At 44.7% G+C, this 26,913-nt stretch overlaps 1 protein-coding gene across 4 annotated transcripts in view; it reads left to right on the forward strand.

The window, feature by feature from the left end:
* The window catches only part of txndc9 (thioredoxin domain containing 9), a 29,867-nt gene that overhangs the window by 1,504 nt on the left and 1,450 nt on the right, over positions 1-26,913 (forward strand). Inside the window, exons 1-4 of one of the 4 annotated variants that reach the window (XM_038818176.1) lie at positions 10,051-10,263; positions 13,369-13,588; positions 13,934-14,052; positions 16,951-17,205. In XM_038818176.1, coding sequence (XP_038674104.1) covers positions 13,400-13,588; positions 13,934-14,052; positions 16,951-17,205 — 563 coding nt within the window. In that variant the 5' untranslated portion in view covers positions 10,051-10,263; positions 13,369-13,399. The other 3 variants (XM_038818179.1, XM_038818178.1, XM_038818177.1) reach the window with 3 other exon arrangements.

The raw sequence follows: 26,913 nt of genomic DNA on the forward strand, positions 1-26,913 counted from the left end.
AGCTGCACACAAAGGTGGCCATCAGGATGAGTGAGACATTGGGTACGTTTCTCCCTCCCTTATCCAGAGATTTGTACATGGTGTCCCTTTGTGAATGTGTCTCTAATTCACTTATCTCTCAGTCCGGAAAAAATGGTCTCGAATACGTTCGTACTTTAGAATATTCTTTATTGCGATCGGGGCAGCCCTCTAGGTATTCTAAAGAACCACCTCCTGAGAGTGCCAAAGTTTTGCTCAAAACATCCTTTCTTTATATTTTTTTTAAGAGGGCTGTCCCTTGCATTCACTTGAGCTTGCCCCCATTACAAAGCATAGCTTGTTTTTGCCATAATTTCGATACATGATTTTACAGACTTTAAAGTTATCTATTGGCACATGAGTATGTAGCAGTTTTAGCAAAAACAGCAGGTGTTTAGCCACAGTATCAATGGCTCCCACATTTCATATTCTGTCATCCAGCCATCTTCCTTGTTTCTCAAGGCTATTCGGCTTACAGTCATGAGTCGGCTCACGAATTCAATAACAACTCCCTTATTTGTAACTTTCCACTAATGTGTCCCATTAATTCTGGCTTGTTCTAGCTAGTAACCCTTGCTTCACATTCTCACCTTTGGACACGGCCCATCTTTGATCTCCAGATGAATTTGAAGATGGCACGGGTGACTCCTGCGGCGTAGGGTTGGGTAATGGGCCAGACCTGTGCTACATACAGTAACACCGAAAGTACCTCACACCTGATGACCAAGGTTTTGCCCGCAATGGAGAGGGAGCATTGCTCCCACCAGCCCAGTTTCTGCCCTACCTTGGCGATGCGCTCCTCCCAGTTTTTGGTGCACGCCCCAGCCGCTCCGAACCATATCCCCAGCATCTTCAGATAATCTGACCTGACGGTGAAGGGGACAAAGGACCGGTCGGCCCAGTTACTAAAGAACATGGCCTCGCTCTTGCCACGGTTTACCTTGACTCCCGAGGCCAGTTCAAACTGGTCGCAGACATTCAAGAGTCTGCATACCGACACGGGATCTGAGCAGAAGACGGCGACGTCGTCCATGTGCAGGGAGGCCTTGACTTGCACGCCTCCGCTACCTGGGATCGTCACTCCCCTTATACCCAGATCCTTCCTGATGGACTGGCAAAAGGTTCTATGCAACACACAAACAGGACCAGGCAGCCCTGCCTGACTCCAGATTTGATCTGGAACTTTTCTGATTCCCACCCATTGATTGAGACTGCGGTGTGGATGTTTGAGTAGAGCAGTTTGATCCAATTGCCAATTCCCTCCCCAAACCCCATTTTGGAGAGCACATCCATCATGTAGGTGTGCGATATTCTGTCAAAAGCCTTGTCCTGGTCAAGGCTGATGCAGGTGTCCACCCTCCTGTCCTGCACGTAGGCGATCGTATCCGAGTAGTGTGAGGCGATCGTATCCGAGTAGTGTGAGGCGATCATATCCGAGTAGTGTGAGGCTATCAGAGATCTTCCTGTCGGGTACAGCACAGGTCTGGTCAGGGTGGATGACCGACTCCAGAGCAGACTTGACCCGATTGACGATGACCTTGGCTAGAATTTTATAATCCACATTCAACAGTGAAATGGGTCGCCAATTTTAAATTTCTTCCCTTTCCCCCTTCTGCTTGTAGATGAGGGTGATGATGCCTTTCCTCATAGATACTGACATGCTGCCATCCAGAAGCATACTCTTGTACACTTCCAGCAGGTCTGGGCCTCTCCAGTCCCACAAAGCCGAATACAACTCAGCCGGTAAGCCGTCGCTTCCGGGGGTTTTACTCGTCTCAAAGGACTTGACAGCCTTTGTCAGCTCATCCAGAGTTAGCGATTTGTCCAGGTTTTCCCGCTCGCTGTCGCCTAAGACCTCCGTGATAGATGACAGGAAGGTCTGGGAAACAGTGCCATCTGTTGGCTTCAGATCATACAGTCCGGCATAAAAGGATTTACTGATTTTCAGGATGTCAGACTGCAATGACTTTACAGAGCAATCTTCTTCCTTCAGGCAGCTGATCACAGAGGTTTCTCTGTGCACCTTTTGGAAGAAGAAGCGTGAACACTTTTCATCCTGCTCCACGGAGCAGATTGGAATGGAAGATAACCTTGGAGGCCTCCGAGGTATAGAGCGAGGCTTGCTGACTCTTCACCTCTTGGAGATCCTCATTGACATCAACCCCCATCGACTGCAGCTGGAGCAAATTCTGCATACTTTTCTGAAGCCTGGACGTGGCCTCTCGTCGCTCTCTCTCTCACTTTTTGAATGCCTTTGAGGATGAAAAACCTTTTGATGTTCCCCTCGATTGCTTCCCACCAGAGATGTGGAGACTCAAAGAGGGGTTTCACGGTTCTCCAACCTTTTGCAATCCCTTTTAAGTTCCTCGAGGTTCTCTGGAGTCAACAGTTTCACATTCAGCTTCCATGTCCCCCTGCCCGCCCTCTGGTTTTCCTGCAGGTGGCAGTCGGCCAATAGGAGGCAGTGGTCAGAGAAGAACACCGGCTTAACGTCGGTGGGCCTGGCCGTGAAAGCACGGGACACAAAGAAGAAGTCTATCCTGGAGCGGACAAACCCGCCTGGCCGTGACCATGTATATCTACGCTGCGCTCTGTTGGCAGGGTTGCTGAAGACGTCGAGCAGCTTGGCGTCCTTTACTGTTTCCATCAGGAGTCTGGACGTAGCGTCTAGTTTGCTGTCGGCTCTGCCAGATCGTCCAGCCGCATCGATGATGCAGTTGAAGTCACCGCCCAGAATGACCGGCTAGGAGGTGGCCAACAGCAGTGGGAATTGCTGAAGGACTGCCAGCCGCTCACTCTCTTCACGACCGGGGCGTTCACATTAATAAGTCTGAGAGGGGTGTTTTTGTATTTGACGTCTGCTACGAGGAGGCATCCGCCCACCACCTCCTTAACATCGGAGATGGTGAAGTTGCCTCCCCGCAGCAGAATACCCAGGCCGGAGGAACGACAGTCGTTTCCTCCTGACCAGATGGATGGCCCGTGGTACCATCAGCTCGACCAGCGCCTGTAGTTTCTGGGGTGCGGAATTCCACACTCCTGCAGGAACAGTAGGTTGGCTTTCACGTTTGCTAAGTAGCTGAGTGTGGCTACACACCGCAAAGTGTCTTAAAATGCTTTGCACATTAATCGATGCAATTTTAAACCCCATTTTAAAAAGGTAGATTTACCAGTCTCGGAGTCCAGAGTCTATACAGTTGGTTGTTCCAGCTGTTGAATGTTCCCCAGCATACCGGTGATGCTCACAAACGTTTGCACAGTTGCAGGGCTGAGAAAGCTGTCCTGGTCTGCACTGGGTGCATGATCTCGATGGGGATGCATTGGGGGGTAGTGTAGACCTGGCATCCGTTGTGGCAGTCAGTGGGTGTTGGGGTTGCAGGCCGGTTTTCGCCTGGGTTGTTGCTTCTGCTTAATTTCTAGAACTGGTCTGTGACCTTGTTTTAAATGCCCGGCATTTGGTGGCCGTTGGTCACATTGCTGTTCCCATCGACCAGAGGTTTGCCCTTAGAATGTGATGTTCACTTTTTTCAGTCTTTGTGATGAGGGTGCTAGATGGAAAATTCCAGGATTTGGAGTTGGTAAGGGTATAGGAATGATACATATCAAAGTCAGCATAACTCATTTTCTCTCCAATAAGAGGGAAACTTGCAGGTGATGGCCTTATTATTGCTTTTGATAGAAGAGGTTCAGGACTGGTAGGCACTGCTGAAGTAAACTTAGTGAGTTTTATAATGCTATAATACATTTTGTAAATTGCATGCATTACTACCACAAAATGTGTTTGTGGCAAGACACAGAAGACAGTTGAAGGATATTGAGTACAGTGTCATATGTGTCAATTGAACAGATTATTCTGCCCTGAATGCTGTTGAGTTTCTTGATGGTTGTTGTGATTGCATTGAGCAAGGTAGGTGTCCTATTACACGCTTGACTTATGCCTCATCAACGTGGTTGCGAGTTATTTGAGCAATCAGGAGATGACCCAGTCATCCTCTAATATTTAGCTTCTTCACTTCTTATTGGCACAGTGTTGATATAGTTGGTTATTTTGAGTGTTTGATCACTACTGACCTCAAGTTGATGATGGCACAATTGTGTAGTTGAAGGTCAGGAAGAGGTAGATAGGTTTTTTTTCTGTTTGAGATACTAAACACCTGTTATTTATGTAATTCCTGTTATTTGTTTGTGTAGGATATTGTTCAAGCCCTGTTGCAACTGTGAATGAAGTTACACCGTTTGAAATCGGTGAACAGTGCCACTCCAATGTCTCAGGGCAATGATGAAGTAACCGATAGTTTGGCTGAAGATGCTATCTTGAGGAACTGCTGCAGTTGTATTCTTCATTGGGTTATCAGACCGAACTCCAACATGAGCTCATTCACATCATTATTGCTTGGGCTGCTTTGTGCCCAATCTGTAAGATTCTGCCTTGATGTTGAAGATAGTGAGTTACACTTTTCTTTCAGGCTAACTATTGAAATGAAATGAAATGAAAATCGCTTATTGTCACAAGAAGGCTTCAATGAAGTTACTGTGAAAAGCCCCTAGTCGCCACATTCCGGCACCTGTTCGGGGAAGCTGGTACGGGAATTGAACAGTGCTGCTGGCCTGCCTTGGTCTGCTTTAAAAGCCAGCAATTTAGCCCAGTGTGCTAAACCCACCCCTGATCGTGTTATTTAAAACTACCGTGTGAACAAGGGCAAAAACCATACTGTGGCCATTGAAATTTGGCTTATTTCTGGAGTCTTTGTGAACTACCAATTGACAGACACTTGATATCTTTCAAGAACTGGGTTTTATTCAATTTTGAGAGGTTTCATGGCACAGTTTTTTGGGTTGTTGTTATTCCAAACTACCCAGTACAAAGTTTTTATATCTGTAACCCAATTCTTGGCACTCGGGGACCTAGACTTCGCCTTGCAGGTGTGAGTCGTGGTGTCTCGCAAAAAGTTGCAGAATCTTCAGTCCATCATATATGTGCCGGCTCCTTAAAAGGACTGTCTATTTTGTCCCACATTCCCACCTTTTCCCTATATTCCTGCAAATTAGTCCTTTTCAAGTACATGTCTGATCAACTTTTGAAAGCTCCGATGTAATCTGATTCCAGTATGCTTACAGTTGGTGAATTCTAGATCTCAACAACCCACTATGTGAAAGTAAATGTTCTTCTTTTTCCTGCTAATTTTTTTAGATTAATAATTTATCTGTGTCCTCTAGTTACCAGCCCACGTGACAGATGAAACCATATCCATTTTTCTCTTTGCAGGAAGACCATTGTGTATGTCTGGCTGAAGTGATCCAATGAATATGCATATTTTAATAACTGAAACGATGGAACCAGTTCTGCTGAATGTATGCTCGTTAGGTCACCCTTGTAAATCCCCTCTGTACCTTCCCCTAGAAATTGGCAGTTGACATTTTTACACACTCGCATGTAAACACAGAGTACATGGTGTACAACCTGACTTTTGTGACATTCTTCCTAAATCCTCCTCTTCAACTATACATTTCAGGCCAGGAAATTTCCATTTGGCAATCCATGAGTGCTTGGATTGAGGCTTAATAGGGGAGGAGAAGGAATACTGTAGGAATAAGTAACTTTCATTTATTAGCACACAGGTTCACAAGAATTTAAATACCAAATGGTCAAAGAGAGCAAAGGGTGTATCTAAATGTCCAATAAACCAGACGTTTCTATCTTGCGGTGACAATTTCTGTATATTTACTGCCACCTAGCAACCCGAGACACCAGTTTAAAATAGGGATTTTTAAAGAAGGTGTTGTTACAGATCTATTCCAGTATATTGTTATAAGATGTGAAAAACTGTTTGAGGTTGGTGCTCCTATCACCATTAGCCTTGCCAGGCTGGGATGTAAACCCTGCATATTTTTGTCAGAACAAGAATTCCATGTAATTTTATTTTTATGACTCTCCCAATTGGTGCTAAAGATGAAAACATTCCTGTCAATGTGTTCCAACTGAAGCAATTTTACAGTCTCAAGAGTTGCTCTTTACTAATAGTGCAAAGATGCTACCCAAATTTTTTTTATTTTAAAAATTTAGAGTATCCAATTCATTTTTCCAATTAAGGGGCAATTTAGCATGGCCAATCCACCTACCCTGCACATCTTTGGGTTGTGGGGCCGAAACCCATGCAAACACGGGGAGAATATGCAAACTCCACACGGACAGTGACCCAGAGCCGGGATCAAACCTGGGACCTCGGCGCCGTGAGGCAGCAGTGTGTAGCCACCTGGGTTGGCCACTTCCTCACACAAAATGGAAGAACGCAAAGGTTACAGGGAAAAATGGACATTGGCAAAGAAACAAGCAGTTTGCAGAATCCCCTGTATTCTAGCTGCTAAAGAAACCAGACAGAATTGTAACTAACGATCTGCGCGTATTAAGTGAGTGATTCACGGTGATTCCCAGGCACAATGGACACAACAGTTAACTGCAATCGCTAAATTCTATAGAAGGTCAGACATCCCGGCGCCAGTGGAGTCTGAGACAAAGGACACCAATAAGGTGGAAGGAACCGCCCAGTGATCGAGGAACAGCCCCGTTATTGGGGAAATTCAAATCAATCGATTGGGAAGAGACCCAATCGATTGCAGGTTTAGAGAGGGTCCGCCCAGAAGGCCCCTGGGACCTATAAAAGTCAGGTCCCAGGACTGATTCTTTCTTCTTGACCAGCCGGCCCTCCCAGCAGAACACCTTTGCAGCAGACCTTGAGAAGGAGAGGCCTGGTCAGCAGCCGCCATCAAGTGTCATACAACGCACGCTACGAGGGTAGACACGCCTGACCCCTTTAGTCCACACCAACTGGAAGCCTGCAGATCCAGGACAAAGCAAGAGGCTATTGTTCCCTGATCCGGCAGTTCCCTTATTCCAGATAAGTATTGGCCTGTTAGTGGTAGGAATAGCCTAGTCTTTGTGTTATATGCATAAGTAGAAAATAACTATTATAATAAACGTGCCTTGTTTGAACTTACTAACTGGTGTATTGAGTTATTGGTCTGAACTTGAACTTTAATCTTGTGGCGGTATCATAACGATACCTGGCGACTCTAGAGCTAAGGAATAAAATAGAGCCAAATTAAGTGTAAAGCACACTCACCCAGAACGAGCAACAAGTGCTACCACTGCGCCACCATGCTGCCCAGATGCTACCCAGAATAATGACTGAACATGCTGCCCTTACCTGGTCTGGCCTACATGTGACTCCAGACCCATAGCAATGTGGTTGACTCATAACTGCCCCCTCAAGGGCAATGAGGGATGGGCAATAAATGCAGCCTGCAACACCCATATCCCTTGATCCCTTTAGCCCCAAGAGCTACATCTAATTCCTTCTTGAAATGCCACCCATGTATCTGGGCCACTGCTGAGGCCGGCTATTTCATCTCCGTAACATTGCTCAACTCCACCCCTGCCTCATCTCTTCTGCTGCTGAAATGCTCATTCATGTCTCTGTTACCACTGGACTTGACTATAGTATTCCAACACACTCCTAGCCAAACTTCCACATTCTACTCTGTAAACTTGAGGTCATGTGGCCTGCATCTGAACTTGCACCAATTTCCATTCACCCATCACCCGGTTGTTTGCTGACCTACACTGGCTCCTGATTAAGCAATGTCTCAATTTTAAAAATTGTATCTCTTGATGGCCTGGCCCCACCCTATTTCTGTAGCTTCCTGCAACCCTAGAACTGTCCATGGTATCTGCACATATCAATTTCTGGTCTCTTGAGCACCCATATTTTAATTGTTCAACTCTGGTTGCTGTAGCTTCAGATGCCTCCTCCCTAAGCTCTGAAATTCCTTCTCTAAACCCTTCTTTCCTCTCTTTAGACATTTCTTAAAACTTACCTCAATGACCAAACTTTTGGCCATCTGTCTGAATATCCCTGGATGGCTTGGTGTCATCATATTTTGCTTAATAATGCTACTGTGAAGCACCTTGAGATGTTTTATTATATTAAAGGTTATGTTAGATGAGCACTTGAAACGCCATAACGTATAAGGCTACGGGCCAAGTGCTGGGAAATTGTTTTAGAATAGATAGGTGTTTGATGGCCGGTGCAGACACAATCCGTCAAAGGGCCTCTTCCTGTGCCGTAAACTCCAAGACTCGATGAGGTGCTGTTTGGCGCTATATAAATAGAATTTGTTGTTGTAAGTGAGCATTTCCATTTAGGTTCTACTGGCCACACACTATCTTTGACCCACCTGTCCTGTCCATTGTATTATGGCTCCTCTGTAGGGATTTCTCATCCTTTGTAGTACTACAAAAGCAAAATAGTGCAAATTTAGAAAGCTGAATTTAAAAAAAGAAAATTCTCAGGTAAGGTAGCACCCATGGTGAGAATAAAATATAGTTCAATGTTTCATCAGAACTGGAAGATGTTAGCAATGATTCGTTGTACGTTTTTCCACAATTTGTAGAGAATGCTTAATGAAGAAAAATGTATTTTTGTAAATGTATTTTATTCCAAACGTATTCAAACGGTTACAAAACATAAACAGTCTGGACATCATACTTCCCAACATAGTTATACAGTTTGTACAATTTTTTTCTCATTTGCACCCCCCCACACCCATGACCACGAACATCCCCCACCTTGCCTCAAAGCCCTCCGCTGAACCTCTCAATTCATATTTGATCTTTTCCAGACGGTTAAATTCGTCTCAGTCTGTCATCCAGGCCGCAAGTTGCCAACCGTCATTCCAGTAAGATCCTTCGCTGGGTAACCAGAGAGGAGAAGGCCACAACATCGGTCTTCCTCCCCTCCATCAGCTGTGGCTTCTCCGATATCCCAAATATCACCACCAAAGGGTCCGGCCCAACTTCCTCCCCCACGATCCTTGTCAGTGCCGCAAACACTTCTGCCCAGAATCTCACTAGCTTCTTGCAGCCCCAGAACACGTGTGTGGTTTGCTGGTCCTCGCCCACACTTCTCGCACTTGTCTGCCACTCCCTGGAAGAACCCACTCATTCTTGCCCGAGTCATATGCACACTTGTACCACCTTGAATTGTATTAGGCATCATCCTCGCGCAGGAGGAAATTGCGTTCACCCTGTGTAGCACCTCACTCCACAATCCCCAGTTTATCTGCCCTCCCAGCTCCCCCTCCCACTTCTCCTTAATCTTCACCACCTGGGGCAACATGGTGGCGCAGTGATTAGTGCAGCTGCCTCATGGTGCCGAGGTCCCAGGTTCAATCCCGACTCTGGGTCACTGTCCATGTGGAGTTTGCACATTCTCCCCGTGTTTGCGTGGCTTTCATCCCCACAACCCAAAAGATGTGCAGGGTAGGTGGATTGGCCACGCTAAATTACCCCTTAATTGGAAAAAATGAATTGGGTACTCTTTAAGAAAAATAAATAAATAAATACATTTTAAATTAAAAAGAATCTTCACCACCTGCTCGTCTCCTTGCTCTTCTAGCCACCCATATATGTCTCTGATCCAAGCAGTAGTCACTCCAGCAGGGTATAATTCGGTAGCTTGGAGAAATCTTTCAAAAGCTTCCGTGCAAAGTTCCTTACCTGCAAGTATCTAAACTTGCGCCCTCGGAGCTCGAGCCTCTCCTTTAGTTCCTCTATGCTGGCAAACCTCTCTTCCGGGTACAGATCCCACGCTTTAACCAGCCCCACTTCCCACACATACCGTCTGCCACTACCCCCCCCCCCCCCCCGCTCAAATCCGTGGTCTTCACTAGTCGGGTGCTACATAAATATCAATTGTTGAAGTTTTTTTTAAACAGACTTCAAACATTGGGGAGTTTTCTCTTAATGCCGAAATATCCCTTTATTTGCTCAATTACATCCTTTCTGAGCTGACAGTAAATTCGTGCATAGGTGTGGAAAGCAAAACCGTATTGAAAATTTCACAAATCCTCTTGCACTAGGATACTTCGCATTATGTTTCAATATTCTCTTTTTGAAAGCAGACCTTTTGGAGTAGAAACTGAGGTGATCACTTCATAATTTCGGTATCAATTCCTCCTCGTACGATTAATCGCGTAAGTAATAAAGTACCAGTAACGTTATTCGAACATTAAATAGAAAGAAAGATGCGATGAAAGGGCAGAAAGAGATCCTTCCAATTCCCGACTCCATGTGGGTTTGGACCGGATCTCTGGCCGTTGCCAAGGAAGCAGACGGTGACCTGTAACCCGGCAGACAGATTGAGACCGGAAACGGTCGGTGGGAGAGTCGAGGCCGTCGTAAACAGGGTAAGTAGTGAGCGAAGGAAGGCCCACTGTCTGCCACTGCAGCCCCAAGCTGCGAATGAGTCCTGATGCTGGTGTGTTTATAGAGAGAGCCGGGGTGGAGGTTCCATGTTTAGCGCTGAGGCCTGTGCTGGGCGGAGACAGGGACGCTACGTGACAAAGCCTCAGCATAGAGAAGGCAGTTGGAAAGTTGTCGAGTCACTGTGCCCACAGCAACTCTCCCATTACAGCCTGTTTCGGTTTGATGTCTCCCTCTCGCTGAGTCACTGGAGTAGAGGTTCAAGACATTGTAATGTGGAGTTGAACCTCTGAAGGCCATGTCTGAATTTACATGATCACTTGTAAAGAGCAGCCTGTGACACGGGGGCATCGAGTAATTTTGATGCAGTTTTAACACGGCATTTATCATGCGGGTTGTCCTGCTCCCGATATTGTTCTGTGTTCATAATATATGTCGAAATAGGCGTCTTCATTTGTTTCGCGAAATAGTTGTGGTTACTAATTAGACACATTCGACATACGTCAGTTAGGAATATGCTTTAATAGTTACAATTCTGGGCCACTTTTAAAATAAGACATAGCCTGTTTTAACTTGGTTAAATGTATGATTCTTTTTTTCCGGACTTATTAGCGAAGGTGGCATATTCAACATTGGTTGTTCCGTGCTCTATTGGTATAACCCCTCTCCAATGTGGGGGTAACCATGCAAAAAGGGAAATGATCCCCACATTTTAAATTTAAATAAAAATCCTAACTTTTGATAACATTTGAACTTAATCCCTTTTGAAATATTGGAGATCTCTTCAAACCTAAAATACAAAATCAGTTTTGGTTATATTGTATATTGAATTTAGTATATCATTATTATATTTCATAATAAGTGGGTAGCATTGTGGATAGCACAATGGCTTCACAGCTCCAGGGTCCCAGGTTCGATTCCAGCTTGGGTCACTGTCTGGAGTCTGCACATCCTCCCTGTGTGTGCGTGGTTTTCCTCTGGGTGCTCCGGTTTCCTCCCACAATACAAAGATGTGCAGGTTAGGTGGATTGGCCATGATAAATTGCCCTTAGTGTCCAAAATTGCCCTTAGTGTTGGGTGGGGTTACTGGGTTATTGGGATACGGTGGAGGTGTTGGCCTTGGGTAGGGTGCTCTTTCCAAGAGCCGGTGCAGACTCGATGGGCCGAATGGCGGCCTCTGCACTAAATTCTATGAAATATGAGAGTTGTAGAAAAATAATGGGTTTATTGTTGACTTTTTGGATTTTTGTTTTCTATTACTGAAGGAGACTAGGAGCTTTTTGTAACAGGTCATCTTTGGTGAGAGATAATTCAAAAGACAGTTGGGAGTGATGCACAAGTATATTTTCCCTCCTTACATCATGTTTAATTTCACAGTCTCTTATTGAATTTGTCTCCTTTGTCAGAGTTCCTCTTTTGGATATATTTTCTTTTAGGAGTACTCAGAAAAAGAAGGGTGGTGACAACAATGACTACCACTCCAAAGATGTGGAGATGCCGGCGTTGGACTGGGGTGAGCACAGTAAGAAGTCTTACGACACCAGGTTAAAGTCCAACAGGTTTGTTTCAAACACGAGCTTTCGGAGCGCAGCTCCTTCTTCAGGTGACTGGAGAGGTATGATCCAGAAACATTTATATAGACAAAGTCAGCGATGCCGGACAATGCTTGGACTGCAAGAATTTGCAGGTAATCAAATCATTACAGATCCAGAGAGAAGGATAATCACAGGCTAAAGAGGTGTGAATTGTCTCAAGCCAGAACAGTTGGTGGAATTTTGCAAGTCCAGACCAGATGGTGGGGAGTGGATGTAATGCGACATGAATCCAAGATCCCGGTTGAGGCCGCACTCATGCGTGCGGAACTTAGCTACAAGTTTTTGCTCGGCAATTCTGCGTTGTCGCGTGTCCTGAAGGCTGCCTTGAAGAACGCTTACCCGGAGATCAGAGGCTGAATGCCCTTGACTGTTGAAGTGTTCCCCGACTGGAAGGGAACATTCCTGCCTGGTTATTGTCGCACGGTGCCCGTTCATTCCTTGTCGCAGCATCTGCATGGTCTCGCCAATGTACCACGCTTCGGGGCATCCTTTCCTGCAGCGTATTAGGTAGACTACATTGGTCGAGTCGCACGAGTATGTGCCGCGTACCTGGTGGGTGGTGTTTCCACGTGTAATGGTGGTATCCAAATCGATGATCTGGCATGTCTTGCAGAGATTGCCCTGGCAGGGTTGCGTGGTGTTGTTGTCGCTGTTCTGAAGGCTGGGTAATTTGCTGCAAACAATGGTTTATTTGAGGTTGCGCGGTTGTTTGAAGGCCAGTAGTGGTGGTGTGGGGATGACCTTGGCAAGATGTTCATCTTCATTGATGATGTGTTGAAGGCTGCGAAGAAGATGTCATTGTTTCTCCGCCCCAGGAAAGTACTGGACGACGAAGGGTACACTGTCAGTGGTGTCCTGTGTTTGTCTTCTGAGAAGGCCGGTGCGGTTTTTTGTTGTGGCGCATTGGAACTGTCGATTGATGAGTCGAGCGCCATATCCCGTTCGTACGAGGGCATCTTTCAGCATCTGTAGGTGTCTGTTACGCTCCTCCTCGTCTGAGCAGATCCTGTGTATACGGAGGGCTTGTCCATAGGGGATGGCTTCTTTAATGTAGCTGACCTGTTGGACTTTAACCTGGTGTTGTAAGACTTCTTACTGTGACCACTCAAAGAGGGAGAGCAGCCTGTTGGAAACAAAGGAAGAGCAGCAGATGATAGCGGGTAGAATTTAAAATTGGAGCAGCGGTGAGGGTGGAAAGAATAGAATGCTTAGGAAGAAGTGGAGGTGCGGGACTGGGAGGAAATAAATTATTTTTTTAGATAAACAGGTATTGAAGTTAATTATGACATTTTAAGTAGAAAAAGTTAAAAATTTTTGTGTACAAAAACTTTTAATGTCTGCTATACTGAAGGTTTAATCAGATGGTTAGAGCTTTGCAATTAAAATTTGCGACCTAATTCTGGTGAAATACAGTTTCATGACCTTAATAAACTTAGTATTATAATATGCTTAATTTTTGTTTAAATGTGTGTTTCTGCATGTATTTTCCTTTAGGCATTGTGTACACTGTTCCTAATTTGCAAGAATGGCAAGTAACCCCTCGATGGCTATGCTCAGTAAAGTTCTTGAGCAGCAAATGCTGCAGACAACTGAAATAGTTGAGCAACATCTAGATACAGAGATTGAAAAGTTTGAAAAGATGGATGCAGATGAGCTAGAGAAACTCCGAGAAAAGAGGCTTGAATCAATGAAGAAAGCACAGCATCAGAAACAGGTGGAAACTTTCACTAAGCAAACACAACTGTCTATTTATTCCAAATAGTACCATATTAGTGAACTGGAATAATATTTTGTAGCATCCAAGACATTTTACTTTAATTTTATGGTCCTGAATTTTTTTTTTAAGTTTATCAAATAATGGAAATGGAAAGTACAGTATTAAAAGCTCAAGTGGACATTTCAGTTTTTGAACAACTGATAATTTGTCCCTTAAGTGGGTTGTGGGAATGAGATGTAGCTTTCAACTTAACTTGCTTTAATATAACAATTTAAACATAGTTTAATGCTTTCTTGATACAAAGAACATTTTATTCTAATATTTCTTTCAATCCATATGCAGGAATGGCTTTCCAAGGGCCATGGCGAATACAAGGAGATTCCCAGTGAAAAAGATTTTTTTCAAGAGGTCAAAGAGAGTAAAAATGTGGTTTGCCACTTTTATAGAGATACCACATTTAGGTGAGGAACCAAATTTTCTCTAGCAGGACAACAAAACAAAATACAGTTTGAACTTGGGAAAGAGGGTAATTATAATTGTGATTATTTGAGCGCCTGCCGCATAAAATTAAAAGACTAAAATTATTAAACCAAAGGAAATTGTTCTTCCCCGCCATCCCCAAGGTTCCCATCTCCACATTGGAAAGTGGTGGTTGATGAAGAAACGCTAGCAGCACTGCTCTTTATTGCAGTGCTGCCGACAAGACCACTTGGTGTTAGAACAGCTGATCTGTTAACCCCATGCACATGGCTGCGGCTGCTCGCCCAGGTCAAAAATACTTCCTTAAATCCCATCCACCCAACCCCTGCCATTAGCACCTCACCATTATAGAAAGTTTGTCTCTACTTGGAGTGATTCAGTAGCTTCCAAAATACTAATTTCATCATGAACTTCAAAGACAATTGAACAACTTCTTAATCAAATGTACACATTTCATTGCTGAATGGAATATGTGTAATGTCAAGTAGTAAGTTGGCAATTCCAATGTGACCAAATGAAGCAGTGCCTTAAGAACTAGGTAGATGGAAGAGAACATTTGAGCTAGGAGATGAACTATGTGAGAATTGGAATAATGTATTTCAGAGAAAATGTGAATAAGCTGGCAGCACTGACTTTCTAGCTTTTCGGGGGGGATAACTTGCATCATAGACTAGTATAAGTGGAATGCCACATAATAATGGAGCTATGCAAAGTTAGACCATGAGGGGTTTCATGCAGCTTCACCCTCTCTTGAAATCTCATTTTTTATATTCAGTAATTATCCAGTAATCTTTGAAACCATAGTTAATCTGACATTAGTCACTCACTATTGTGACAAAGCATTTTAATAATTCATTATATGAAAAATATTTTCCTGCATATCTGCATGAGGACCTTGAGAGGATTGTTATCACTAAGGAGGTAGTGATGGGCAAGCTAATGGGGCTAAAGGTAGACAAGTCTCCTGGCCCTGATGGAATGCATCCCAGAGTGCTAAAAGAGATGGCTAGGGAAATTGCAGATGCACTAGTGATAATTTACCGAAATTCACTAGACTCTGGGGTGGTCCCGGTGGATTGGAAATTAGCAAATGTGACGCCACTGTTTAAAAAAGGAGGTAGGCAGAAAGCAGGAAATTATAGTCCAGTGAGCTTAACTTCGGTAGTAGAGAAGATGCTGGAATCTATCATCAAGGAAAAAATTGCGAGGCATCTGGATAGAAATTGTCCCATTGGGCAGACGCAGCATGGGTTCGTAAAGGGCAGGTCATGCCTAACTAATTTAGTGGAATTTTTTGAGGACATTATCAGCGCAGTAGATAATGGGGAGCCGATGGATGTGGTATATCTGGATTTCCAGAAAGCCTTTGACAAGGTGCCACACGAAAGGTTGCTGCATAAGATAAAGATGCATGGCATTAAGGGTAAAGTAGTAGCATGGATAGAGGATTGGTTAATTAATAGAAAGCAAAGAGTTGGGATTAATGGGTGTTTCTCTGGTTGGCAATCAGTAGCTAGTGGTGTCCCTCAGGGATCCGTGTTGGGCCCACAATTGTTCACAATTTACATAGATGATTTGGAGTTGGGGACCAAGGGCAATGTGTCCAAGTTTGCAGATGACACTAAGATGAGTGGTAAAGCGAAAAGTGCAGAGGATACTGGAAGTCTGCAGAGGGATTTGGATAGGTTATGTGAATGGGCTAGGGTCTGGCAGATGGAATACAATGTTGACAAATGTGAGGTTATCCATTTTGGTAGGAATAACAGCAAACGGGATTATTATTTAAACGATAAAATATTAAAGCATGCCGCTGTTCAGAGAGACTTGGGTGTGCTAGTGCATGAGTCACAGAAGGTTGGTTTACAAGTGCAACAGGTGATTAAGAAGGCAAATGGAATTTTGTCCTTCATTGCTAGAGGGATGGAGTTTAAGACTAGGGAGGTTATGTTGCAATTGTATAAGGTGTTAGTGAGGCCACACCTGGAGTATTGTGTTCAGTTTTGGTCTCCTTACTTGAGAAAGGACATACTGGCGTTGGAGGGTGTGCAGAGGAGATTCACTAGGTTAATCCCAGAGCTGAAGGGGTTGGATTATGAGGAGAGGTTGAGTAGACTGGGACTGTACTCATTGGAATTTAGAAGGATGAGGGGGGATCTTATAGAAACATTTAAAATTATGAAGGGAATAGATAGGATAGATGCGGGCAGGTTGTTTTCACTGGCGGGTGACAGCAGAACTAGGGGACATAGCCTCAAAATAAGGGGAAGTAGATTTATGACTGAGTTTAGGAGGAACTTCTTCACCCAAAGGGTTGTGAATCTGTGGAATTCCTTGCCCAGTGAAGCAGTTGAGGCTCCTTCATTACATGTTTTTAAGGTAAAGATAGATAGTTTTTTGAAGAATAAAGGGATTAAGGGTTATGGTGTTCGGGCCGGAAAGTGGAGCTGAGTCCACAAAAGATCAGCCATGATCTAATTGAATGGCGGAGCAGGCTCGAGGGGCCAGATGGCCTACTCCTGCTCCTAGTTCTTATGTTCTTATATCTAATACTTTTCTTGAGATTAGCTTTTATTTTCAATTTACCCATCAATGATAATAATTGATAAACTATCTTCGTTCATCAATGGTAATAATTGATAAACTATCTTCGTTCAATCAATCATCTTGGTTTAGAAGACCAAAGTCCTAGTTGCATGTGTTGCTTCAGCCCTGCTATCATCCTGCACAGCATCGTCTCAGTATTCAGATTTGGTTGAATTATTTTATTCATTAGTAAATTTTGCATTTATATTTTTACCCTGTGCTAAATATTTCTGTATTTATGTGAGAGTTTTGAAGGGAATTCACTGTGTAATTTTATTTTGCTCTTTTATGTACAGATGCAAGATAGTAGACAAGCACTTGGCTATTCTCGCGAAAAAGCACTTTGAAACCAAGTTCATTAAATTAAATGCAGAAAAAGCTCCTTTCCTTTCTGAGAGATTACGAATCAAAGTAATTCCAACAATGGTTTTGGTGAAAGACGGAAAAGCTGAAGATTACATAGTTGGTTTTGATGATCTTGGTTGCACTGATAACTTCACCACTGAGACTTTGGAATGGCGATTGGGCTGTACTGCCATCATTAACTACAGGTAACACTCCCTGATTTTTAGTTTAGATGTACTAGTACATAAATTCGATTTTCAATTTAGGTGACAATATTTTTAAAATCTTAATTGCTTTTGTGTGTCAGAAAGAAACGGTCTAAAAACAAAAAATTCTCAAGTGACTTTGTAGTTTCTGGAAAGAGAACATGCCTAATATATTTCTCAATTTGCAAAGTTAACATGTTAGACATTTTGGACTCTCAAAATTCCTCGTCTGCTTTAGTGGAAGTAAAGATAGAATACTGTTTATCAAAATATTTGCCCAGTCTAGGTGAGGGCAATGCTTAGTTGTGTTATTCTTCCTTTCCCCTCTCAAATACTATTAAATAGTATTTACAACCAGAGCTTTACAACCAACAAAGTGCTCTCTTCTTGAGCGTAGTCACTGTAGGAAACATGACAGTCAATTTGCACATGAGCAAACATCAAATGCAATAATGATCAGAGAGTTTGTTTTTAATAATGTAGTTAAGATATAAAAGTTGGCTAGGATACCAGAAAAACTCCCTGTCCTTGCTCCAAAAGCATTGTAGAACTTTTTCATACAGCTGAGAGGACAGATGGGACTGCTGTGTCTTAATGTTTTTAGTGTTTCCTCACAAGCAGCCTTGTAGCTGAACAGGGGCACTTTTAAGAGAGGATGCCATTGGCTGTTTGCGCAGGCAAGTGGGCGATCTAACATCACAGCCTGTAGTATTAACATCTTCTAAATAAGTTTCTACGTTTTGCTTGAGTCTCCAAGGCCTGCAGGCTCCATCTTGATTCCACAACATAAAAATTGGCGACAAGTGTTTGTAGGCACCCAAAGAATTAATAAATATTTGAAATCATTGCTAGATGAAAGCTGGCGATGGGGGAGCCAAACAATGGTTGCAGCCACCCGAGGAACCAAGAAATCTGAAGGAAACAACCTGGGAGAGAAGCTTGCCTTGTGCTCCGCTCAAAACAAACTCAGTAGACGTAAGCAGCACGTATTCTGCAACACCAAATTGAAGCTGGGGGTGTTGTAAAACACAAAAAGAAACTGGCTATCTCGGGGTGTTGTAAAACACAAAAAGAAACAGGCTAGCTCAGTTTGTGCCTTGTTTTGAGGGAAAAGAATGCAAGATAGTGCTAAAAATACCTGGCACACTGTACACATGCAGGTTCTTCGATAGAGAAAAATGGCGGGAGTTTTTGGCGCTGTGGGACCGTTTTAAAGACCATACAGAACGATTTCACTATTTTGTTCAAGCTAACAGGACAGTTTTAACACGCATAAAAGCCCCAACATCCTGAGCATAATAGGAGTGTTGGGGAAACATTTAACCTCCTTGGGAGTCTAGCACAGCTGGAAAAGCCAGGTACAAAACATACAAAGAAATAATGTAAATCTTGCAGGGCCACTATTCACTAAAACCTTTAGCCATCGCAGAAAGGTTTAGGTTTCATACACGAAGAAGGAGGTGAATCAATTAGACAGTTTGTAGCTACCCTGAAAAGACTGACTGACCACTGCGAATTTGGGAATGTGTTAAACAATACCATCAAAGATGGATTCATCTGGGTTTAAGGAGCGATGCTATTCCAAAGCGTTCATTAACTGAAAGCAACCTGTTGCTGTATCCATGGAATAAGCAGCCATAAAAGCTCAACAGTTGAGTTCAAACACCTAATACGAATGTAAACACAGATTTGCACTTGCCATAGGTGTGCAAAAACCAGGCACCTAGCAGCAGATTGTCGGTACAAAGAATGTAAAGAAATTGTGGTAGAAAGGGCCGCATTACACGGGCTTGGTAGAAAAACAAACCAGCTTCAGGCAGAAGTTGCCGGAAGCGAGACCCGAGCAAGCTGAATCAAGGAAAAAGTGTCTGCGTGGTTCAAAAAGGACATGCGTAGGAACTCTATTCATAGTCCAAAATTGGACTGTCACTAAATATACTGCCTGTTACTGCTGCAACAAACCGATATTGGGTCACTCCATTACTCGACAGTCAGCCGGTGAAGATGGAGGTGGACACTGGAGCAATCATCTCGCTAGTACCAACGACTGTTTATCAAGAAAAGCTCTGGTGTATTGCTCTGCAACCCTCAGAAGATAATCATAGAACATAGAACAGTACAGCATAGAACAGGCCCTTCGGCCCTCGATGTTGTGCCGAGCAATGATCACCCTACTCAAACCCACGTATCCACCCTAAACCCGTAACCCAACAACCCCCCCCCCCCCTAACCTTACTTTTTTAGGACACTACGGGCAATTTAGCATGGCCAATCCACCGAACCCGCACATCTTTGGACTGTGGGAGGAAACCGGAGCACCCGGAGAAAACCCACGCACACACTGGGAGGACGTGCAGACTCCGCACAGACAGTGACCCAGCCGGGAATCGAACCTGGGACCCTGGAGCTGTGAAGCATTTATGCTAACCACTATGCTACCGTGCTGCCCTCAATCGTTCTATTGAGGGGCCCTATTGATGTGACAGTGCAATTAAACGGACAGACAGCGGAATTGTACTTGCACATAGTCAAAGGAAATTATACGGCACTAATGGGAAGAACTTGGTTGGAAAAGATAAGTGACAAACTCAGAATCAGCTCTACCGAATATCTTGAAGAAACATGCCATTGTCTTCAACGGTGAGCTGGGAAGCATGAAGGATATCTCCGTAAAGCTGATGATCAAGGAAGAAAGTCACGAGAAGCTTAAAGGCTAGGTCAGTGCTGTACACCATCAGATCTAAGGTAGGGGTAGAATTAGAACGGTCGTTCTTAAACCTCTTGTGAGCGATTGGGATACAACGATCGTACCCGTGATGAAAAGAGACAGATCTGTACACGTTTGTGGTGATTTTAAAGTCAAATGGGCAGCACGGTAGCACTGTGGCTTCACAGCGCCAGGGTCCTAGGTTCGATTCCACTGGGTCACTGTATGTGCAGAGTCTGCACGTTTTCCTCGTGTCTGCGTGGGTTTCCTCCGGGTGCTCCAATTTCACCCCACAGTCCAATGCCGTGCAGGTTAGGTAGATTGGCCATGATAAATTGCCTTTAGTAACCAAAAAAAAGGTTAGCTGGGGTTACTGGGTTACAGGGATAGGGTGGAAGTGAGGGCTTAATTGGGTCGGTGCAGACTCGATGGGCCGAATGGCCTCCTTCTGCATTGTATGTTCTATGTTCACTATTAATCTTGTACTGTTTGCTGAACAGTACCTTCCACCCATGATTGACCAAATCTTAAAGTGATTAGGAGGAGTCTTGAATGACATCTTGGTTACGGGGAAGAATGATGTGGAGATGCTTGTGTTAGACTGGGGTGGGCACGGTATGAAGTCTTAGAATACCAGGTTAAAGTCTAACAGGTTGGTTTGGAATCAGCTGCGCTCCGAAAGCTATGATTCCAAACAAACCTGTTGAACGTTAACCTGGTGTTGTAAGACTTCTTACTGGGAGATCTCAAATAGCACAAATAGATGTGAAAATCTCCACACTGCCCCACTCCGAGGTGAAAAGATTATGGATTTCCAATCTTCAGTTGAATATCTGGGTGATGTCATCAACGCCAAAAGATTGCATAAGTCCCCTACGAAAATCAAAGCCATTACTGAGGCACCCATACCTCATTATTAACCAATTTCATTTTACAGATGGTTTATCCCTAATCTGGCAACTATTCTAAAACCCTTACACGGTCTATTGTGCGAAAATAAAAAGTGGAAAGGGGGGGGTTCAGTGTCAGAGAGTACTTGTACAAGCCAAAGAGTTGCTACTAAAGTCATGTCCTGACACATTTTGATCCAAATTTCCCCCTGTTAATTCCCTTATTTCCCATTTCTTTAGTCTTGATGTTACCATTTTGATCAATCGATGCTTAAAAGACATGTATCTTAATTTGAGCAGGGGAAGTTAGGAATTTAAAAGTTACAAATGAGAACACTCTGCTTAACATAACTCAGACTTTACTGCTTTGCGAGAAATCGGTGGGATTCGGTTCGATTGGTTGGCTGGTGGCAAATGAATTGGCCAAAAGGCCATATTCTACCCAGTAATAGGCAGTGATTGGGTCCTGTCTGAATGGGATGATTTTCAGCGTGCCAGGGGAAAGCGTTGGATACCTGGGCACGAGAAATGGACATGCTTGCGCACTCTCCCTCGTGTTTCCTCCTGAAAAGCTGCTGTATTTCTGAAACTTCAGAGACCTGAATGAATCTACAGTAAAAACCATTCCAGGCTGGAAATAGAAATCTCGAACTGAAGCCTCGAAGGAAGGTGTGCTGGAAACAACCATCTGAATCAAAGACTTATCTTTTTCCCTTTTACTTATTATTTTGCACCCCTCTTCTCCCCTTGGTGTTTGTCGTCTTGTTTGTGTTTAGAGGATGGGATGAGTTTAATTGGGGTGGGGTTAGAAATTAGATAATAGTTAGCCTGTTGTATTTGCTGCATATTTAATTATAGTTATAATTAAATTAATTGTATTTAAATTTACAAATCTTATTCTAGTTATTGGGCAACTAAGGGCTAAAGACTTTGGGTGTTTTTCAGAAATATTTATTAATTTCCTTTCTTTTACAACTCTGGGTTAAGTGGGGTTGGAATTGTCCGTGCACTAGCCTAGGGGGTTTGTAAAACCTGCAACTGGCATATGATGATGCAACAGTTTATGGGATTGGGTTGGTAGTTTCCCACAATGCCCACAGGTGAAGGAAAGTCGAGGTAGCCTTTGCATTGAGGACCTTGAATAAAGCCAAAGCAATTATGCGCAGATAAAGAAAGAAGCCTGGGAATCATTTTTGGAATAAACCGGTTCTAGCAATTCCTGTATGAGAGGAAATTCACTTTATTGACAGACCATTATCCTCTCAATGATTTTTGGACTTCATACTGGAATTCCATCGCTGGCACGAGCAGAATGCAGAAGTGGGCTTAGCACACACGATATCATCAGTCAAACTTTCATGAAATGCAGATGGGCTCTCCCAACTGTACATACCAAATAGTTTGTTGATGAGCAGATCGTGTGGAAACATTTTTTACTTTGAGCAAGTAGATAAAACTCCCGTAACCACAGGACAGGTGAAGAAACATACCAGAAGTGATCCAGTACTGTCAGAGGTTATGGACATGGTGCTTCGAGGCAAGACTTCAGGAGCAATCGCTGAGTTAAAGCCATATTCCACTCAGACGTGCGTTACCTGTACAGACAAGTTGCCTCCTCTGGAGAATGAGTGTGTCATAATTTTACCATTATTAAATTCACAGGTCCTTTACTTTTACAACAAAGGCCTGTTGTATTGTAAGGACTAAGGAGAGAAGGAGAATGCCAAGTGCTATTTTTGGTAGCCAAGCAAGATGCTGAAATTGAGGCAAAGGCAGAACTGTTTTGTCTTGGCAACCTGGCACCATTGGCCCCTTTGCACCCGTGGAAATGGCCAGAAAAGGCCTGGCAATCGGGCGGCACAGTAGCACAGTGGTTAGCACTGTTGCTTCAGAGCACCAGGGATCCGAGTTCGATTCCCGGCTTGGGTCACTGTCTGTGTGGAGTCTGCACGTTCTCCCCGTGTCTGTGTGATCTTCCTCTGGGTGCTCAAGTTTCCTCCCACAAGGTCTCGAAAGATGTGCTTGTTAGGTGAATTGGACATTCTGAATTCTCCCTCAGTATATCTGAACAGGGGCCATAGTGTAGCAACTAGGGGATTTTCACAGTAACTTAATTGCAGTGTTAATGTAAGCCTACTTGTGACATTAATAAAGATTATTAGATGTTAATTCTGCCGGACTAACATGAAATCAATGTCATGGGAGAAAACAATTGTAAGGGTCCCTTAGTTCTCCTTTTCTTTATTTTTGCTATTAGCATTTTAAAAAAAATTTACAGCACCCAATTCATTTTTTTCCAATTAAGTGCAATTTAGTGTGGCCAATCCACCTACCCTGCACATCTTTGTGTTGTGTGGGTGAAACCCACGCAAACACAGGGAAAATGTGCAAACTCCATGCTATTACCATTTTGATCCATGATGAATAATGGACCTGTGACTTGAATACAGTGTGTATCTTTTTTTTTGGAAATGTTTTTATTGAGTTTTCATATTTTATATCCTACAAATTATTAGGAAAAAAAACATGCCCCCTTTAACCGGCATACATATTTTACATTCCCCAATATGGCCGAGGCACATATTTGTAGGCATTTATTTACAATTTGGTTTTGGGCCTTAGCTTGCCATCAGACTGTCGCTTGCGGCTTTGTCCTTCTTTTCTTTTTTGAATAATTTTTATTCAAGTTTTCAACAACAAATTTTATCACAACAGAGAAAAACAGTAACCCCTCCCCTCCAATACAAAAAACAATAAATTAACAAGAAAAAGAAATAAGTGTAAAACCATGCGAACAAACCCCCATAACGAACCCGTAGCCCTCTTTTCTCCCCCCGGCTACCTTGCCCCGATTCCCGTCCATTTTCCCCTGATTCTTGGCCACCCGACTATTCTTCCTCTTGTTTGTTGGCCACAAACGGGTCCCGGAACAATTACATGAATGGCTCCCACGTTCTGTGGAAGCCGTCGTCTGACCCTCGGATGGCGAATTTGATTTTCTCCATTTGGAGAGATTCCGAGAGGTCGGACAGCCAGTCTGCAGCTCTGGGCGGTGCTGCTGACCGCCAGCCAAACAGGATTCTACGGCGGGCGATCAGGGAGGCAAAGGCAAGGGCGTCCGCCCTCCTCCCCAGGAATAGATCTGGCTGGTCTGAAACCCCAAAGACCGCCACTATCGGGCATGGCTCCACCCTCACCCCTACCACTTTGGACATAGCCTCGAAGAAGGCTGTCCAGTACTCTACAAGTCTGGGGCTTGACCAGAACATGTGGGCGTGGTTGGCCGGGCCTCTTTGGCACCGTTCACATCTGTCCTTCACCTCCAGGAAGAACCTACTCATACGGTTTCTTGTTAAGTGGGCTCTATGTACCACTTTTAGTTGCGTCAGCCTGAGCCTTGTGCACGTGGAGGTGGAGTTGACCCTATGCAGTGCTTCGCTCCAGACTCCCCACCCTATCTCAATCCCCAGGTCATCCTCCCATTTCTTTCTTGTTGCGTCCAGTACGGTGTCGTCCCTTTCTACCAGTCGGTCACACATGTCGCTACAGTTCCCTTTCTCTAGGATACTTGCGTCCAGTAGGTCTTCCAGTAGTGTCTGTCGTGGCGGTTGTGGGTATGTCCTTGTCTCCTTTCGTAAGAAGTTTTTGAGCTCAGGTACCGTAGCGCGTTCCCCCCGGCTAGCTGAAATTTCTCTGTCAGTTCGTCCAGTGTTGCGATCCTGTCGTCCGTGTATCGGTCCCTGACTGTCAGTGTCCCCCCCCCCGTCCTGCCTCCACCTTTTGAAGGTGGCGTCAGTCAGTGCTGGTGTGAACCTATGGTTGTTGCAGATGGGAGACTTTTCCGACATTTTGGTCAGGCCAAATTGCTGCCGCAGTTGGTTCCAGGATTGGAGGGTGGCTGTCACCACTGGGCTACTGGAGTGTTTTTTGGGTGGGGATGGGAGTGCTGCCGTGGCGAGGGCCCGGAGGGAGGTCCCCATGCAGGAGGCCTCCTCCGCACGCACCCACTCGGCTTCTGGCTCCTGGACCCATCCCCTTACTCGCTCGGCTGTTGCCGCCCAGTGGTAGAATTGTAGATTCGGGAGGGCTCGCCCCCCCCTGGATTTTGTTTTTTGTAGGACCTTCTTTGGGATCCTAGCATTTTTACCCCTTCCTCCGTCTGGCTGGTGAAGTTCCATTTGTGGATCCCTTTCCAGTCATGGGCTATTTGGATCCCCAGGTAGCGGAATTTGTGTTGGGCTTGTTTGAACGGCAGCCCCTTTAGTGCTGCCCCCCTCCCCCTGCGGGTGTACTGGGAGGATCTCGCTTTTGCTCATGTTGAGTTTGTAGCCCGAGAAGGCTCCAAACTCTTTCAGGAGCGCGATGATTCCGTCCATGCTGCTTTGTGGGTCCGAGATGTAGAGGAGCAGATCATCTGCATAGTGAGACTCTGTGCTCTCGGATCCCCCTCCAATTTTTTGCTGCCCTGAGCGCGATTGCTAGCGGTTCGATTGCTAGTGCGAACAGCAGCGGGGACAGTGGGCATCCTTGTCTGGTGCCCCTGTGCAGCTGGAAGTATTGGGAGTTGGTATTGTTGGTCCGTACGCTCGCCATGGGAGCGTTGTATAGGAGCTTTACCCAAGCGGTGAACCCTGTTCCAAGCCCGAACCGCTCCAGTACCTCTATGAGGTATTTCCATTCTACTCTGTCGAAGGCCTTTTCTGCGTCCAGAAAGATGATCACCTCTTGTGTTCTCTCCCCGGAGGGGGTCATTATCACGTTCAGCAGGCGCCTGATGTTCGAGGTAAGCTGTCTACCTTTGACGAAGCCCGTCTGGTCCTCTGTGACCACCTCAGGTACACAGTCTTTAGCCTTTTGGCTAGGATTTTGCAGTGTGTATCTTTAAGGTGGAATCATCCATCATGGTGTTCCCGATCAGGGAATTAATGCATAACGGCCACAGCAGCTGGCTTTTGAAAATGTCAGCTGTGACCGACTAAAACTGATGGCCGTGACTAGCTTTCAGAATTTCGGCCGTGCTGCGTGCCCACTCGTCAATGTGCAGGCCTGGAGCCCAGGGAGAAACACTGCTGACGTCAACGTGCTGATCCACGCTGTGGCAGCACATTAAAACCACGGCACTAGTCATTCAGGATTCTGGAGTCGCGTCTCTGAGGGGTATCCAGAGCTGAGTAAAACGAGCATTTTGTTGCTTTTGCCCTTCACAATGACCTACATGTGCGAAAGTGGATTTTCCGACCTCACAGAGATGAAGACAGCGCAAAGGAATCGGCTGAATCCTGCACCCAATATGCACATTTCCATCTCCTCCTGTTAACCTGATTTGGACTGAGATTGTGAGGACCAAGCAGGCTCACCTCTCGCATTAAAGGTAAGAGAAAATGGTGGGTCCCGAAGGCTGGCTGGCGTGGATTGCAAGTTCGGCCGGCGTGGGTCCCAAAGGATGGCCGGTTGGTGAAAATAGGTCACCAGCAAAGAAGTTTAAAAAATACTGCTTTAAGGCAAAGCAATTTGTGGGTGGCCTGTGCCTTTAAATTCAAGCAGAGGATTGTAGCAGCAGGAGACATCAGTGGTGACTGATAGATGTGGCTGTTGACCAATGAATGGGCCCAGGAGGCTGTGCCCTGCCTGGTAATTGTGGTGATAGGATATTACCTCACTGGAATGTTTCTCAGAGCTACGAGGTTCCATTCTTTTACTTTTGATTCTGTAGGCTGGATGGAGGAATCTAACCAACTCACTCCCAACAATCTCCAGTTAATTCTCACCGCAAGGCCACTGAGGATCATAGATCATAGAATTTACAGTGCAGAAGGAGGCCATTCGGCCCATCGAGTCTGCACCGGCTCTTGGAAAGAGCACCCTACCCAAGGTCAACACCTCCACCCTATCCCCATAACCCAGTAACCCCACCCAACACTAAGGGAAATTTTGGATACTAAGGACAATTTATCATGGCCAATCCACCTAACCTGCACATCTTTGGACTGTGGGAGGAAACCGGAGCACCCAGAGGAAACCCACGCACACACGGGGAGGATGTGCAGACTCCACACAGATAGTGACCCAGCATGGAATCAAAAGGACTGGAAAATTTTAAATGGATCGGTT

Source organism: Scyliorhinus canicula, chromosome 14 (genome assembly GCF_902713615.1).
Source record: "Scyliorhinus canicula chromosome 14, sScyCan1.1, whole genome shotgun sequence".
Classification (NCBI taxonomy): Eukaryota; Metazoa; Chordata; class Chondrichthyes; order Carcharhiniformes; family Scyliorhinidae; genus Scyliorhinus; species Scyliorhinus canicula.